The sequence below is a fragment of the Salmo trutta genome, unplaced genomic scaffold (assembly GCF_901001165.1).
Source record: "Salmo trutta unplaced genomic scaffold, fSalTru1.1, whole genome shotgun sequence".
Classification (NCBI taxonomy): Eukaryota; Metazoa; Chordata; class Actinopteri; order Salmoniformes; family Salmonidae; genus Salmo; species Salmo trutta.
The window spans coordinates 8511-22821 of NW_021822906.1; the positions used below are offsets into that span (position 1 = coordinate 8511).

Genomic DNA, 14311 nt, shown 5'->3' on the forward strand with positions numbered 1-14311 from the left:
AAATGACTACAATAAGTGCCTATTAAGTGCCAAATAAAGTATAACAGGGTTTCATATTATATATTTTAACCCCTTTATCATCCCAATTTTCGTGGTATCCAATTGGTAGTTAGTCTTGTCTCATCGCTGCAACTCCCTACAGAGTCGGGAAAGGCGAAGGTAGAGAGCCATGGGTCCTCTGAAACACGACCCTGCCAAGCTAGACTGCTTCCTGACACAATGCCCGCTTAACCCGGAAGCCAGCCACACCAATGTGTCGGAGGAAACACCATACACCTGGCGACCGTGTCAGCATGCATGCGCCCGGCCCGCCACAGGAGTTGCTAGAGCGCAATGGGACAAGGACATCCCTGCCGGACAAACCCTCCCCTAACCAGGACGACGCTGGGACAATTGTGCGCCAACCCATGGGTCTCCGGGTCGCAGCCGAACCAGGATCTATAGCGGCACAGCTAGCAACTGCGATGCAGCGCCTAAGTCCACTGTGCCACTCGGGAGGCTGGGTTTCATATTAAATCATGCATAAATCCCTTGTGACAAGCTTTTGAATTGGACGTTTCAGACAAAAAATGAAATTGCTAAAAAATGTCTAGCCTTTTTATCTATTGGTAACGGGGTTGACGTGTTAAGCTCGACACACTAAGTTTTGCACCACAAAACAAAAAATTGCAAAAAAGAGCAGGACTAGCTCACGAGCTCAACTAGGACCTGTATTTTGGAGCTATGTCTTTTACAACTCTCCCATTCACCTGTGTGAACTTCAGCTTCGTGGCATGCTAGCCTTTTACTGGCTGCGGAGAGCCTTTTCTGTTTGCATTGTGTTGTGCACCAGGTTTTTATGTCTTTCCATGTTCTGTTTTTGAGAGCTGGCTCTGACCCATAACAGGCAATCCTCTTTGCCGGGAACCTTCTTCAGCACTTTACATTTTCCCAAATGCTTCCAAACTGATGCTTTCTCACAGCTGCTCTTGGGCCTCTTGGGTTGAGAAGTCATTCTCCAAACCTAATCGCAAACAAAGAAAAGATTAAAACACATGATGGTCCAACACAATAGGGGAGAGGGGCATAGGGAAGGTAAGGGAGAGGAGATAAAAAGAAAAGACTTCCTCCGTGTCAGGTAAGCAGTCTCAAAGTGTACCCTCACCAACTTAAAGAGTGAGTTCTGAACATCCTCGCTGTCCTCTGATCCTGCGTCCAAGTCTTCTTGGGCCTCTTTCTGGTGTCTGTCTTGACTCTTTAGTGTGTTTTTTCAGTTCTTTCCCAGGCTTTCCTGAAAAACACAAAAAGATGGAACATACATAAGAGTAACAACAAATCCACATATTAGCAAGCAACGACATTACATTTTTGTTCAGTAATCACTCAGCCTGGTAAGTTTGACGGTGGACTGCGGCTGTTCCCTTGCTTTACGAAATCAGCCGGTGTCTACCGTCACAAATTTACCAGGCTAAGTCAGTTCTGAACAGCTGTCACTCGAGCTTTAGCTGTCAGGTTCATACTCACTGATGCAGCCGGTGTCACTCAGCTGGTGTTTTGTATCATATTTGTACAACAGCTGATGAAACTATAAAAAAATTTATCAGTGTAACTTCCTGATAGTTGCTGATTGTATTTTCAATCTACATAAGACATTCTAAATCAGCAGGTTTTGCATTGGTGGAGTTTTGGCTTCCTTGGTGACATCACCAGGTGGTCTAAGTTAATAGACCAATAACAAAAAGTTTGAAATCTCTCTGCCAATAACAGCTAGTTTTGAGGCTACATTTCCCCCCCATTAGTGGATTGATCCATGTTTTGATGCTATATAGTGTTTGTTTACATTTACTTTGTTTACCCACATTGGAGTAAAACAAGCTTATATGTTGAGTTCTGATGGGGTACAACAGTTGAACTAAGCTAATGAGGCATTTATAAGTTATATTCTTCAAGAATCAATATCATTAAATTGCAGGTCCAAAAATGGATTTTGCAACTGCCGATTGCCACTTTAAAATGCAGGAAATGAAGGGGTGGTTGACGGTTGGCTACATACCTTGGCACGAGAGATTCCTGCTTTTATCCATGTTCTGACGAGAACGTTTTTAAAATAGACATGTCATTAATAATGTATAGTATGACAGATTACCTATGGCAGCAACAACTGTCTCTCCCAATCAAGCCTTCCCTTCTAGCACCGCACTGTCTCTGCCAGTCCTGAGGCAAACAAAACATGTTTTCACAAAAAAAAAAAAGAAATGTATTTGGACCATCCGGATATCCATATTTGAATAGTGAAATATTCCAAATGCCTATCCCTAGCTGCCATTTCAAAATAAAATCACTGCTAAACAAAATGTCTCACATTGTGACTAGTGCAAATAACTCGGCCTGCCACAGGAAAGCTACCGAGCTAGGACCACATTTGCATCAGAATGTAGCTAGCTACCAGTAGCTAGTTTAACATTACTCCTATGGAGTTTTTTAACATTATGCACAACACAAAATTATTTCATATGAGAACATCTAAGACATCATAACAAAGATAAGCAATGCAATAATAATCCATTCCGAAATGTATTAATGTCTACTCCAGCAACATTTAGCAGCTAGCTGGCTAATTAACCTATCAGTATAGCCAGGAAAAATGGCTCGCTAGCTAGCTGCTAGCTAGCTAACATAATGCTTCAACATAGCTAATACTTTTCCATGCATCGACGAAATGTAACCCGCTACAGCTACATTGGCCTAGTTATTGTTGAATAATAACAAAGCTAGGTAAATTCATTTAAAATAATATCGCTAGTAATTTCAAAATACTTACAGCTGAAATACACTGCTGTTTTCTTTGTGAGCATGGTGAGCTGGAGAAAGCCGCATCAACATGTAGAGTTCTGGGGGATGGGACAAGATCCCAAATAGACCCTGGCTTTGGATCAGGTTTGAATTCCCCCCACTAATGGTCCTTGTTAGGTTTGGGAAGGGGAAGCTGATCCTAGATCTGTATCTAGGGGAAACTTCGCCCCAGCACATAAAAGAGAGATGGGGGGGGGGGGAAGGGGAGGAGAGAGAGCGTCGCTCTCAGGAATGACAGATCATGTACAAAATCTACCAGTAAGAATTGGTTTCAGAATATAATATATTACCTTTAGCAGTTCTAATGTCTTCATTTGCTCCATTTCATTAGTCTCGTTGATTGATTGCTGATATCTAGTTTCACAGAAAAGATGGTGTTGATAAAGAGCATTTGTCCGTGTTTGTAATGCATTCATAGACATAGTTCATACTGGTGGTCCTACCATCAACCACTTCACTCCATTAACCCTAAATTTGCTGCTCACATGGTGGTTTGTATAAATGTATTTGACTTTAGGTTAGTTAAGGTTAAGAAGGTAAAAATTGTGTTTGGCTGTGTCAGGAGCACTAGTGGCAATGCTGCCTCACCTAGATCACACATTGCCCTATATAAGAATATATTGTAGCAAGCTTAACCCAACACTTAGCACCTTCTGATCTCTTGGTGTAATGGATAAAGTGTTGGCTTGCTAGTCGCTGGACCGGGGTTCAAGTCCCAGTTGGAGCTACGCCCAAATTTGTTACATCTGAATCAGTAGTGGGATAGTGACTGTGAAGCCATCAAAGATGTGTGTACACGTGAGAAACTTGCTGTAAAGAATGCTCTCCCAAGGAAGGAGATAATGTAGCAATCTTAATTCAACACCGAGCAACCTCATCTTGAGGTTTGGACATCTTGGCATAGCTGTTGACTTGACAGTTGATGGACCCAGGTTCAAAACCTGTTTGGGGCGACCGCCTGAATTTACAAAAAATATATTTGTTTGCCTACGGGCAGGGAGACCTGGTTTTTAGACATTGCTGTTTTTAGACATTGCTGTTTGCAACAAAAAAAACACTACATTGGTGGAAGCAGTGGAATTGTGCTTTGGGAGGGGTGTGCACATTTCATGGGCAGGATCTGTACCCGGGCCTCCCATGGGAAAAACCAGTGTCTTGACCATTAGACCAAGATGTAATGCCCTCTTGAGCTGAGGGTGACACTGATTTTAAACTTGCAGGCAGGACTACCTCATTACCAGATCATGAGACACGCACATGGGATAGTGTAAAGGGAACTTTGCCTAGGAAGCCCATGCCAGGTCGCAGTTGTAAATGAGAACTTGTTCTCAACGAGCCTACTTGGTTAAATAAAGGTGAAATAAAAAAAAGTGTTAGAAGGTGGAAGATAGAGAATTAGTCCAGTAACTTAATGGTCACTGGTTTGAGTCCTGAGTCAGGCAACAAAACGTGGGATTTGATCTGAACTGGCAGATCTGTGACCAAACCCTTCAGAAAAACAAATTCCCTTTGTTCCCCGTAATTTGGACTAATAAATTGTACTGGCGCCGGAGAGGATGGCTGCCGTTTTATTGGCTCTTAACCAACCGTGCTATTTTGTTTGTTTTTTCACGTTGTTTTAAACTTATTTTGTACATAATGTTGCTGCTACCGTCTCTTATGACCGAAAAGAGCTTCTGGACATCAGAACAGCGATTACCCACCTTGAATTGGATGAATAATTTTTCTTTAATGAGTCAGACGAGAGGGATTTACTCCAGACACCTGAACAGGCCCTCATCCCTGTCATTCGTAGGAAAAAAAGACAGATTCGCAGAAGGAGATCGGGGTGCCATGTGAGGATCAGGCAAAGAGTGGCTAATCTGCCTTTGCCATCCGTACTGTTAGCCAACGTACAATAGCTGGAAAATAAATGGGACGAACTAAAAGCACGTATATCCTACCAACGGGACCTTAAAAACTGTAATATCTTATGTTTCACAGAGTCATGGCTGAACGACGTCATTAATAACATACAGCTGGCGGGTTATACACTATCGGGAGGATAGAACAGCAGCCTCTGGTAAGACAAGGGGTGGCGGTCTATGTATATTGTAAATAACAGCTGGTGCACGATATCTAAGGAAGTCTCAAGGTTTTGCTCGCCTGAGCTAGAGTATTTCATGATAAGCTGCAGACATCACTATCTACCTAGAAAGTTTTCATCTATATTTTTCATAGCCACCACCACAGACCGATGCTGGCACTAAGACCGCACTCAATGAGCTGTATACCATCATAAGCAAACAGGAAAACGCTCATCCAGCGGCGGCGCTCCTAGTGGCCGGGGACATTAATGGAGGGAAACTTAAATCAGTTTGACCTAATTTCAACCAGCATGTTAAATGTGCAACCAGAGGGGGGGGGAAGAACTAACTCTAGACCACCTATACTCCACACACAGAGATGCGTACAAAGCTCTCCCTCGCCCTCCATTTGGCAAATCTGACCATAATTCTATCCTCCTGATTCCTGCTTACAAAAATGTTTTAAGCAGGAAGCATCAGTGACTCAGTCTATAAAAAAAAGTGGTCAGATGAAGCAGATGCTAAACTACAGGACTGTTTTGCTTGCACAGACTGGAATATGTTCCTGGGATTAATCCGATGGCATTGAGGAGTACACCACATCAATCACTGGCTTCATCAATATGTGCATCGATGACGTCGTCCCCACAATGACTATACGTACATACCCATACCAGAAGCCATGGATTACAGGCAACATCCGCACAGAGCTAAAGGGTAGAGCTTCCGCTTTCAAGGAGCGGGACTAACCCGGAAGCTTATAAGAAATCCCGCTATGCCCTCCGACGAACCATCAAACAGGCAAAGTGTCAATACAGGACTAAGATTGAATCGTACTACACCGGCTCCGACGCTCATCGGATGTGGCAGGGCTTGCCAACTATTACAGACTACAAAGGGAAGCACAGCCGAGAGCAGCCCAGTGACACGAGCCTACCAGACGAGCTAAATAACTTCTATGCTCGCTTCAAGGCAAGTAACACTGAAACATGCATGAGAGCATCAGCTGTTCCGGACGACTGTGTGATCATGCTCTCCGCAGCCGATGTAAGACCTTTAAACAGGTCAACATTCATAAGGCCGCAGGGCCAGATAGATTACCAGGCTGTGTACTCCGAGCATGCTCTGACCAACTGGCAAGTGTCTTCACTGACATTTTCAACCTCTCCTTGTCAGAGTCTGTAATAACAACATGTTCCAAGCAGACCAGCATAGTCCCTGTGCCTAAGAACACTAAAATAACCTGCCTAAATGACAACCGACCAGTAGCACTCACATCTGTAGCCATGAAGTGCTTTGAAAGGCTGGCCATGGCTCACATCACCACCATTATCCCAGAAACCCTAGAACCACTCCAATATGCATACCGCCCCAACAGATGATGCAATCTCTATTGCACTCCACACTGCCCTTTCACACATGGACAAAAGGAGCACCTATGTGAGAATGCTATTCATTGACTACATCTCAGCATTTAACACCACAGTGCCCTTAAAGCTCATCACTAAGCTAAGGACCCTGGGACTAAACACCGCACTCTGCAACTGGATCCTGGAAATCCTGACGGGCCGCCCCCAGGTGGTAAGGGTAGGAAACAACATATCCGCCACACTGATCCTCAACACGGGGGCACTTCTAGGATGCATGCTCAGTCCCCTCCTGTACTCCCTGTTCACTCATGACTGGACGGCCAGGCGCGACTCCAACACCATCATTACATTTGCCGATGACAACAGTGGTAGGCCTGATTCACCGACAAAAACGAGAAAGCCTATAAGGAGGAGGTCAGAGTCCTGACAATGTGGTGCAAGGACAACAACCTCTTCCTCAATGTGATCAAAACAAAGGAGATGATTGTGGACTACAGGACAAGGAGGACTGAGCACGCCCCCATTCTTATCGACGGGGCTGTAGTGGAGCCGGTTCAGAGCTTCAAGTTCCTTGGTGTCCACATCACCAAAGTATCATGGTCCAAACACACCAAGACAGTCGTGAAGGGGGCAAGACAAAGCCTATTCCCCCAAAAGAGATTGAAAAGATTTCTCATGGGTTCTCAGATCCTCAAAAAAATTCTACAGCTGCACCATCGAGAGCACCCTGACTGGTTAAATCACTGCCTGGTATGGCATCTGCTCAGACTTTGACTGCAAGGCACTACAGAGGGTAGTGAGTATGTCCCAGTACATCACCGGGGCCAAGCTTCCTGCCATCCAGGACCTCTATACCAGGCGTTGTCAGAATAAGGCCCTAAAAATTGTCAAAGACTCAAGACACCCTAGTCATAGAATGTTCTCTCTGCTACCGCACGGCAAGCGGTACCGGAGCGCCAAGTCTAGGTCCAAAATACAAATTTTTTACTTAACACTTATTTTTCTTAAACTGCATTGTTGGATAAGGGCTCGGAAATAAGCATTTCAATATAAGGTCTACACTTGTTGTATTCTGTGACAAATAAAATCAGATTTAACATTACCTTTGCTAATGAAACAACTTTGTTGAAGTCTGGTTTGGTGGTAATCACTCCATATCCATCTGCTCTTATCGTGCACAACAAGCATTCCTTCTCCTTTTGGCCAAGTCTGAGGAATACAAGAATACAATGCCACTTTTCAATTCCTGAATTGGAATCTACTTCAAAGTTATTACATACAAAGCAGCGTAATAAGTGCATAGGCTACATAGTGGTTTTTCCCCTTGTGCTACTCACTTGCCCGGTGGTCCCAGGTCCCCCATGATGTGCATGGTCTGTACGGGTGTGTTGACCACGTGGCTGGTCTTCACAAAGTCCTCCGAGGGCTCCCAGGTAATCAGCCTGGACTTGGGGAAGGTGCTGTCACTGCAGACCAACAGAATACCACAAACACATTTAGCATACAAGGGTAATGTGAACATACTGGTACACTGTTTGTCTTCAAAGCAGCACATCACACATCAATGTTGCTTCAATTACATTCACTTTAATAATAATTCACTTTGGTGAGTAACAGGGACCTACACTGGCTGTCTGTCCTGTCGTCTGTGTCTGACATTGGCCATCCTATGTGCCAGGAAGGTAGGGTTGGACTTGACCTGCCTCACCATACTCTGGGAATCCTGTAATGATTATTTCAAAAACAGCTTTAAAACACTAACGTTTCTTTGGGACAGAAACGAGGTAAATTCTTTGTTTTGAATAATGAAATTGTCACGTCTGCTCCCGTTCCCCCTCTCTGGAGCACGAGGTCGCCATGCTGCTCATCAATACACACACCTGTCACCATCGTTACGCGCACCAGCGCTTCAACGGAATCACCTGGATCACATCATTGATTGCCTCCCCTATATCTGTCACTTCCTCAGTTTCATTCCCTTGTCTACATTGATGTCGTTTTGTTTCTCTTGTCCAGACTCTGTTCTTTTTTAGTTTCATGTCTATTTATTAATAAATCCTCACCCTGTACTTGCTTCCTGTCTCCTAGCATCTGTGGTTATGGAACCGTTACAGAAATTGAGATTCAGTAGAAACCCACCCCTTCCCAATTGGTGTAGCAGTCAGAATCGGTGTAGGTGAAAATCCTGCGGTTCCGTCTGCCCCTGGTCCGCTCCAGAGCCATGATCTCTGTGTGGTACTGTCTCTCCAGTGGAGTCTGGTATACTGACTCACTCTGGAACAAAACCACTTCATATTACACACACACAGACACACACAGACACACACACCACACACACACACACACACACACACACACACACACACACACACACACACACACACACACACACACAACTTACTATGCAAAATCAAACTATCCTAAACAGTAAAGTCTTATTTGTTATAAGGACACTGGTAGAGGACCTACCTGACTGAACAGCTTCTCCTGCCAGCCTACCACCAACTCCTCCTCATCATCATCTCCGGCTGAAAACAAAACCAAGATGTTCTGGTCCATATCTAGCCACCACGAAAATAACATCTACTCAACTAAGAAGCATCTAACATCTTTCTGTTTCAAAACATCTAACATCTTTCTGTTTCAAAACAGTGTTAATACCTGATTGAGCCTGTGAGTTGAGGGTGTCCAGCTCAATGCCTCCCCTCTCCTGTTGAGTCAAAACCTGCTGCTGAAGGTGTTGGGAGAGGGCTGCTGTGGAGGTGAATCTCTGAATATGGATCCTGTAACACCATTGTAAATATAAACAAGGTAAACAGGATTCTAGCTAGCTAAATAACATGTTTTCATGGCAAACTCAGGGATCAGGTCAAGCAATATACTGGGTGTTTATCATCATCTGCTTTGAGAGCTAACGTTAGCTAACGACATTGTCTTGCTTTTATGGCAATGCAAGGAATAAAAGCCACACAAAGGCCAACTGCAACTTACTTAATTGTAAGGTTTTTGACAGCATCTCGGGAACAATAGGTAGCCTCTCCGGTGTCGGTGCTGCAGCCGTCTGCCATGTTGTAACGTTAGGAACTTTATTGATGGCTAGCTAACTAGCTAGATTAGCAACATACACACAAACGCGCAGCAAGCAATTGAGACAATTTTGTAGCTAGTACTTTTCACAAGCGTCTGCTCGTTGCATGGTAACAACAGTCTGCCTGCCTGGTTGGGTTTCTGGGGAGCAATCCAACTATTTATTGGTTCACTACCGCCACCTACCGTGGGATCCAGTCCAGAGCAGCAGAATAAACCCCCCACTGATAACAGGTAAGGTAATATCAGTACAATAATATTCCCTTGCTGTAAAAAGTTTAAGAACCCCTGATGTAATTAATTAAGACAAAAATCTGTCTGACACAAATAATTGCAATTTAAAAAGCTTTATTGGAAATACACGTTTCAAACAGCACAATTCAAGTACAGATGAGTGTAGCTAAATCAGATACATGCTAATTTAGTTTAAATGTGATGCAGTGCTCCAGTCCCAGTTCATTTGCACTCTTTTGACATGCTTCAGACCAGATGCATGCTCCACTTCAGTGTACAATGGTCCTGAATTTGCATATCACAGTGTTTGAAGCTTCTACATTCTGCATCTCTCTGCTGTCTTTCACCTGAAGCCATATCCTCCAGGGTCTAAACAGGTGTAGATTTCCATCTCTGTGTGGGAGACCAGATATTGCAAGGAGACCAGTAAGGGGCCCTCACCTCTTCACTTTGGTCCAAGGATACCAGTGACACTGCCCTAAGGTTGGTGCTGTTCTTTGGATGAGACTGTGGAGACAGAGGTCTTATCTCTCTGTGGTTACTAAAGATGTCATGGCACTTATGACATGAGTAGAGGTGTTGACCCTGCTTCTCCTGGATATATTTCCAAGCCTAAGCATGTAAATCCAACTCATTATCATAGGCTGGATGGAGACCAATATCGTTTTTTTTTTTTATATTGCTGCATGTCTCAAAATATAAGAATGAGACCAATATATGTATTTTGCTAATCATAATTCCTGTCTCTGAAATTACGTTTGTGTGTGTTGTAGGAATAACCAATACTCAAAATCTCTGTGTGTGTGTGTGTGTGTGTGTGTGTGTGTGTGTGTGTGTGTGTGTGTGTGTGTGGTAGAAGTAATAGTTGGCCATTATTTCTTTGAACATCTCAGTTTGGGCATCAGCCACTGAAGAAACCTGTCAATCAAAAACCACAGGAGAATAAATAGTATTATAAACTGGGTGGTTCGATCCCTGAATGCTGATTGGCTGACAGCCGTGGTATATTTAAGCAATAAGGCACGAGGGGGTGTGTTATATGGTCAATATACCACACCTAAGGGCTGTTCTTAGGTACAACACGACACGGAGTGCCTGGATACAGCCCTTAGCCGTGGTATAATGGCCATATACCACAAACCCCCAAGGTTTCTTTTTGCTATTATGAACTGGTTACCAACGTAATTAGAGCAGTAAAAATAAATGCTTTGTCATACCTGTGGTATACGGTCTGATACACCACGGCTGTCAGCCAATCAGCATTCAGGGCTCGAACCACCCAGTTTATAACAGACCATATACCACGGGTGTGACAAAAACATGTATTTTTACTGCTCTAATTACGTTGGTAACCAGCTAATAATAGCAATAAGGCACCTCGGGGGTTTGTGGTATATGGCCAATATACCACGGCTAAGGGCTGTATCCAGGTACTCCGTGTTGCGTTGTGCATAAGAACAGCCCTTAGCCATGATATATTGGCCATATACCACACCTCCTCGTGCCTTATTGCGTAAGTTTGCACTTACACATCAGATAGCTGCTCTTTCTCTGCTACCTCATTCTATTTCTCTAATTCTCTAGTCTAGTATTCCCTGGTTATGTTCCACTTCTCCCTCCTCTATTTCCTCACCTCTTCCCCAGACTCTTCTTTTCCTCTTTCTTGTCCTCCTCCTTACTTTCTCCAACATTTCCCATCTGTTGCATCTTACTGGCCTTCTCTTGCTTCACTACTTTTTTGGCCTTGCCCTTGTTTTTCTTATTGACCTTCCCTTCCTGAATATTTTGGACAAGGAGATAAAGTAATGTAAGCTTATAGGTTTTCTCTTCTCTTGAGCTACGATACCTAGAGCTATGCTATACTATAGAAGGACTTATGCTATACTATAGAAGGACTTACAGCCAATATTCCCTTCTTGTATTTCCTCTCACCTGTGGGGCCACTCCAGCCATTTCCTGGAGCAGCTTCCTGCCGGACTCGCTCAGGTTGGTGATGGGAGCCAGGCGAGGGCTGTGGCGGTATGGGAAGTTTTCTGTTCGGGGCGGAGCGATAATGACAGGGCTGAGAGGAGTCAGAGGCCTTGGGACATTTACTGGGTAGGGAGAGCCTACAGCAGAGGGCAGGGCCCGTAGGGCTTCAGCCAGGGTCCGGTGTGCTGAGGTCACAAGAGGAGAGAGACCATTCTTGACAGATACAGGACCTGAGTCCTTCCCTGGGCTCTGTAGGACCAGAAAGTAAAGTAACATATCAGGAAAGTGCTATGTTCAACACAATCTGTAGAAATACTTTATAACTACTCTATACATATTGCAGATACATGACTACACTCAATAAGTAATTGTCTGCATCATTTCCAATCCCCCATGTATATATATATATATATATATATATATATATATATATATATATATATATATATATATAAATGTAATATGCAGAACTTACCAGGAAGTCTGACTCATCGAAGGAGTGGAGAGACAGATCATCATCCTCGTCCATAACCTTCACGTCAAGCTTGGTCACCTTTCCATCCTCAACTTTCAGCGGTGGTGTCCTCCTTTCATGATCCTCATCATCACACTGTGTATCAGAGTCAACTAGTCAGAGACCATCCTCCTCACAGTGATGTCACTCAACAAAGACATGGACGGTAGGGTACAACTCTTTTACCTCCGATTCACAGTCAGTGAAGGAGTAGATGGAAAAGCCATCAGAACTGGAGGATGAGGTCACATCATATTTTCTCTCCATCAGCCGAGTCACCCTTCCAGACTGAGGAGACAGAGAAAGGCATGTACTCATGGCAGCCATAGAATACACTGGCATTGACCCTCAAGGAAATGTAGAATATGTAGGCAATCCAACATGGTTGTACAAGTAGTGAGTAATACATGGGTAACTGAAAATGCAATAAATGCAACTCCCATAACATTAGGGGTGGGTCTAAAGACCTTCCATAGTATAGGATTCTTTAGCATCTAGAATGGATGATTGTCAATTCAACCAAGCCACCCAAAATGGCCATATGAATCAACAGATTGATCTATCTGTTGTGTCTCTATGGGAACAGCAGAGATGACCTGGCTGAGAGGCTCTGGATTGATGCTCCATCCATCCCCAGATGTTTGGTCCTGCCCATAGCTCACAATGATTGGCTGTTAACAGTAAAGAATGCATTCAACACTGCTTTGCTCATTTTGGCCTTGAATTGTGTATCAATAAATAATATAAGTACTGTTATGTGGTTGAATTTGAATGTGACTTACATATTCCTAGCATGCAATGACTACATCAAGCTTGTTTTGGTTGTTTCAGATGATGTTGTGCCCAATAATGTATTGTGCCATTTTGGAGTCACTTTTAATGTAAATGCGAATAGAATATGTTTCTGAACACTTCTACATTAATGGATACTGAACAAAAATAAACGCAACACGCAATAATTTCAAAGATTTTACTGAGTTACAGTTCATATAAGGAAATCAGTCAAATAAATTCATTATGGGGCTGATTCTATCAGATAATGGAAATTAATAGTTCCAATGGTTTAGTAAACCTGAGCGCTATTGCAAAAGATTTCTCCAAAACCCAGACTTTTCACATGACTGGTCAGGAAATAAATAATGCTGCTGGAGGTAGCAGTGAACTTAGTGAGCAGTAAATCTCTTGTTTAGTCTGAACATACACTGAGTATACAAAACATTAAGAACACATGCTCTTTCCATGACATTTACATTTTAGTCGTTTAGCAGACGCTCTTATCCAGAGCGACTTACAGTAGTGAATGCATACATTTTTTCTCCGTACTGGTCCCCCGTGGGAATCGAACCCACAACCCTGGCATTGCAAACACCATGCTCTACCAACTGAGCCACACGGGACCAGGTGAATCCAGTTGAAAGCTAGGGTCCCTTATTGATGTCACTTGTTAAATCCACTTCAAATCAGTGTAGATGAAGGGGAGGAGACAGGTTAAAGAAGGATTTTTAAGCATTGAGACATGGATTGTGTACAGTGCATTCGGAAAGTATTCAGACCATTTCCCTTGTTCCACATTTTGTTAGTTGGCGAGAAGAAACGCAACAAGCTGTAACGTTGATGCAACACTGTCCTCTGTCTCAGTTATTTCTGTCGTACTATACTTTTTTTTTTACTTTCATTTTGAGCTACTACAATGAGTTTCGACCGTATTGGTTGTTCAGATCTGCTTACAACTGTCAAAGTTGGTAGGGGAAGGGGTGTGTTGGGGTTACCTATTCCTTTCCCAACTGGTAGTCCTAGTGTGTGTGGTGATGTCAATGGTAGTGAAATTGCACGGGAAGTTCCTTTAGTCAGTGGGGACAATGCAGCTTCTCATGGTCATCATGCAGTCAACTCACCTAGGCCCCAGGTTGTTAGCACCTCCACTCCTAAACCCAATGATGATGCAGTGCTAATAGGCCAGATAAGTACCATAGTCCAACAGATAGGACAGCGTCTAGTCCAAGTAGTCGCCTATAGAAAAGTCAAAGAACCAAAGAACCACCACAAACTCAACAATAATGGCGCTGGAGGAGATGGCTGCTATTGTGTGTGTTTTGTCGCGTTATTTGTAACTTATTTTGTACATAATGTTTCTGCCACCGTCTCTTATGACCGAAAAGAGCTTCTCGATATCAGGACAGCGTTTACTCATCCCGTACTGGAAGAAGATTTTTTCTTTAACGAGTTGGACGCGAAGG

General features: G+C 43.5%; 2 protein-coding genes across 9 annotated transcripts; both read right to left on the reverse strand.

Annotated features, from left to right (window-relative positions):
- Positions 1–1176: 1176 nt before the first annotated feature.
- Positions 1177–9693, reverse strand: LOC115186307 (Meckel syndrome type 1 protein-like). 5 transcript variants are annotated; one of them, XR_003875676.1, is made up of 12 exons: positions 9260–9693; positions 8930–9051; positions 8738–8796; positions 8408–8542; positions 7894–7991; positions 7606–7734; positions 7372–7477; positions 3123–3186; positions 2801–2983; positions 2126–2193; positions 1504–1564; positions 1181–1270 (listed from the first exon to the last, which is right to left on the reverse strand). XR_003875676.1 is itself a non-coding variant. In XM_029745985.1 (8 exons), the coding sequence occupies exons 1-8, from the start codon at positions 9334–9336 to the stop codon at positions 1250–1252; spliced, it is 747 nt and encodes a 248-aa protein (XP_029601845.1). In that variant the 5' UTR covers positions 9337–9693; the 3' UTR covers positions 1177–1249. The 5 variants fall into 5 exon arrangements, 1 of the variants encoding a protein (XP_029601845.1); XR_003875674.1 differs by lacking the exon at positions 1504–1564 and having other exon boundaries at positions 1245–1270; XR_003875675.1 differs by lacking the exon at positions 1504–1564 and having other exon boundaries at positions 1245–1270; positions 2801–2993.
- LOC115186305 (uncharacterized) lies at positions 9687–12755 on the reverse strand. 4 transcript variants are annotated; one of them, XM_029745980.1, is made up of 6 exons: positions 12671–12755; positions 12261–12362; positions 12036–12170; positions 11522–11809; positions 11223–11365; positions 9687–10507 (listed from the first exon to the last, which is right to left on the reverse strand). In XM_029745980.1, exons 2-6 carry the CDS (start codon positions 12339–12341, stop codon positions 10462–10464), a joined length of 693 nt encoding a protein of 230 aa, XP_029601840.1. In that variant the 5' UTR covers positions 12342–12362; positions 12671–12755; the 3' UTR covers positions 9687–10461. The 4 variants fall into 4 exon arrangements, with proteins under 4 accessions (XP_029601840.1, XP_029601837.1, XP_029601839.1 ...); XM_029745977.1 differs by lacking the exon at positions 12671–12755 and having other exon boundaries at positions 12261–12437; XM_029745979.1 differs by lacking the exons at positions 11223–11365; positions 12671–12755 and having other exon boundaries at positions 12261–12437.
- Positions 12756–14311: the final 1556 nt, after the last annotated feature.

What these genes read in the sequence shown, in the direction of transcription:
- LOC115186305 (XM_029745977.1), bottom strand. Translation starts at nt 12,416, where the DNA reads ATGCCAGTGTATTCTATGGCTGCCATGAGTACATGCCTTTCTCTGTCT. An exon ending in TCACTGACTGTGAATCGGAG is followed by an intron (nt 12,171 to 12,260) that starts GTAAAAGAGTTG and finishes TCTGATACACAG; the next exon opens with TGTGATGATGAGGATCATGA. An exon ending in AAGAAGAGTCTGGGGAAGAG is followed by an intron (nt 10,508 to 11,222) that starts GTGAGGAAATAG and finishes TTTGATTGACAG; the next exon opens with GTTTCTTCAGTGGCTGATGC.
- LOC115186307 (XM_029745985.1), bottom strand. Translation starts at nt 9,336, where the DNA reads ATGGCAGACGGCTGCAGCACCGACACCGGAGAGGCTACCTATTGTTCC. An exon ending in CAACTCACAGGCTCAATCAG is followed by an intron (nt 8,797 to 8,929) that starts GTATTAACACTG and finishes TTTTGTTTTCAG; the next exon opens with CCGGAGATGATGATGAGGAG. An exon ending in GACCTGGGACCACCGGGCAA is followed by an intron (nt 7,478 to 7,605) that starts GTGAGTAGCACA and finishes TGTATTCCTCAG; the next exon opens with ACTTGGCCAAAAGGAGAAGG.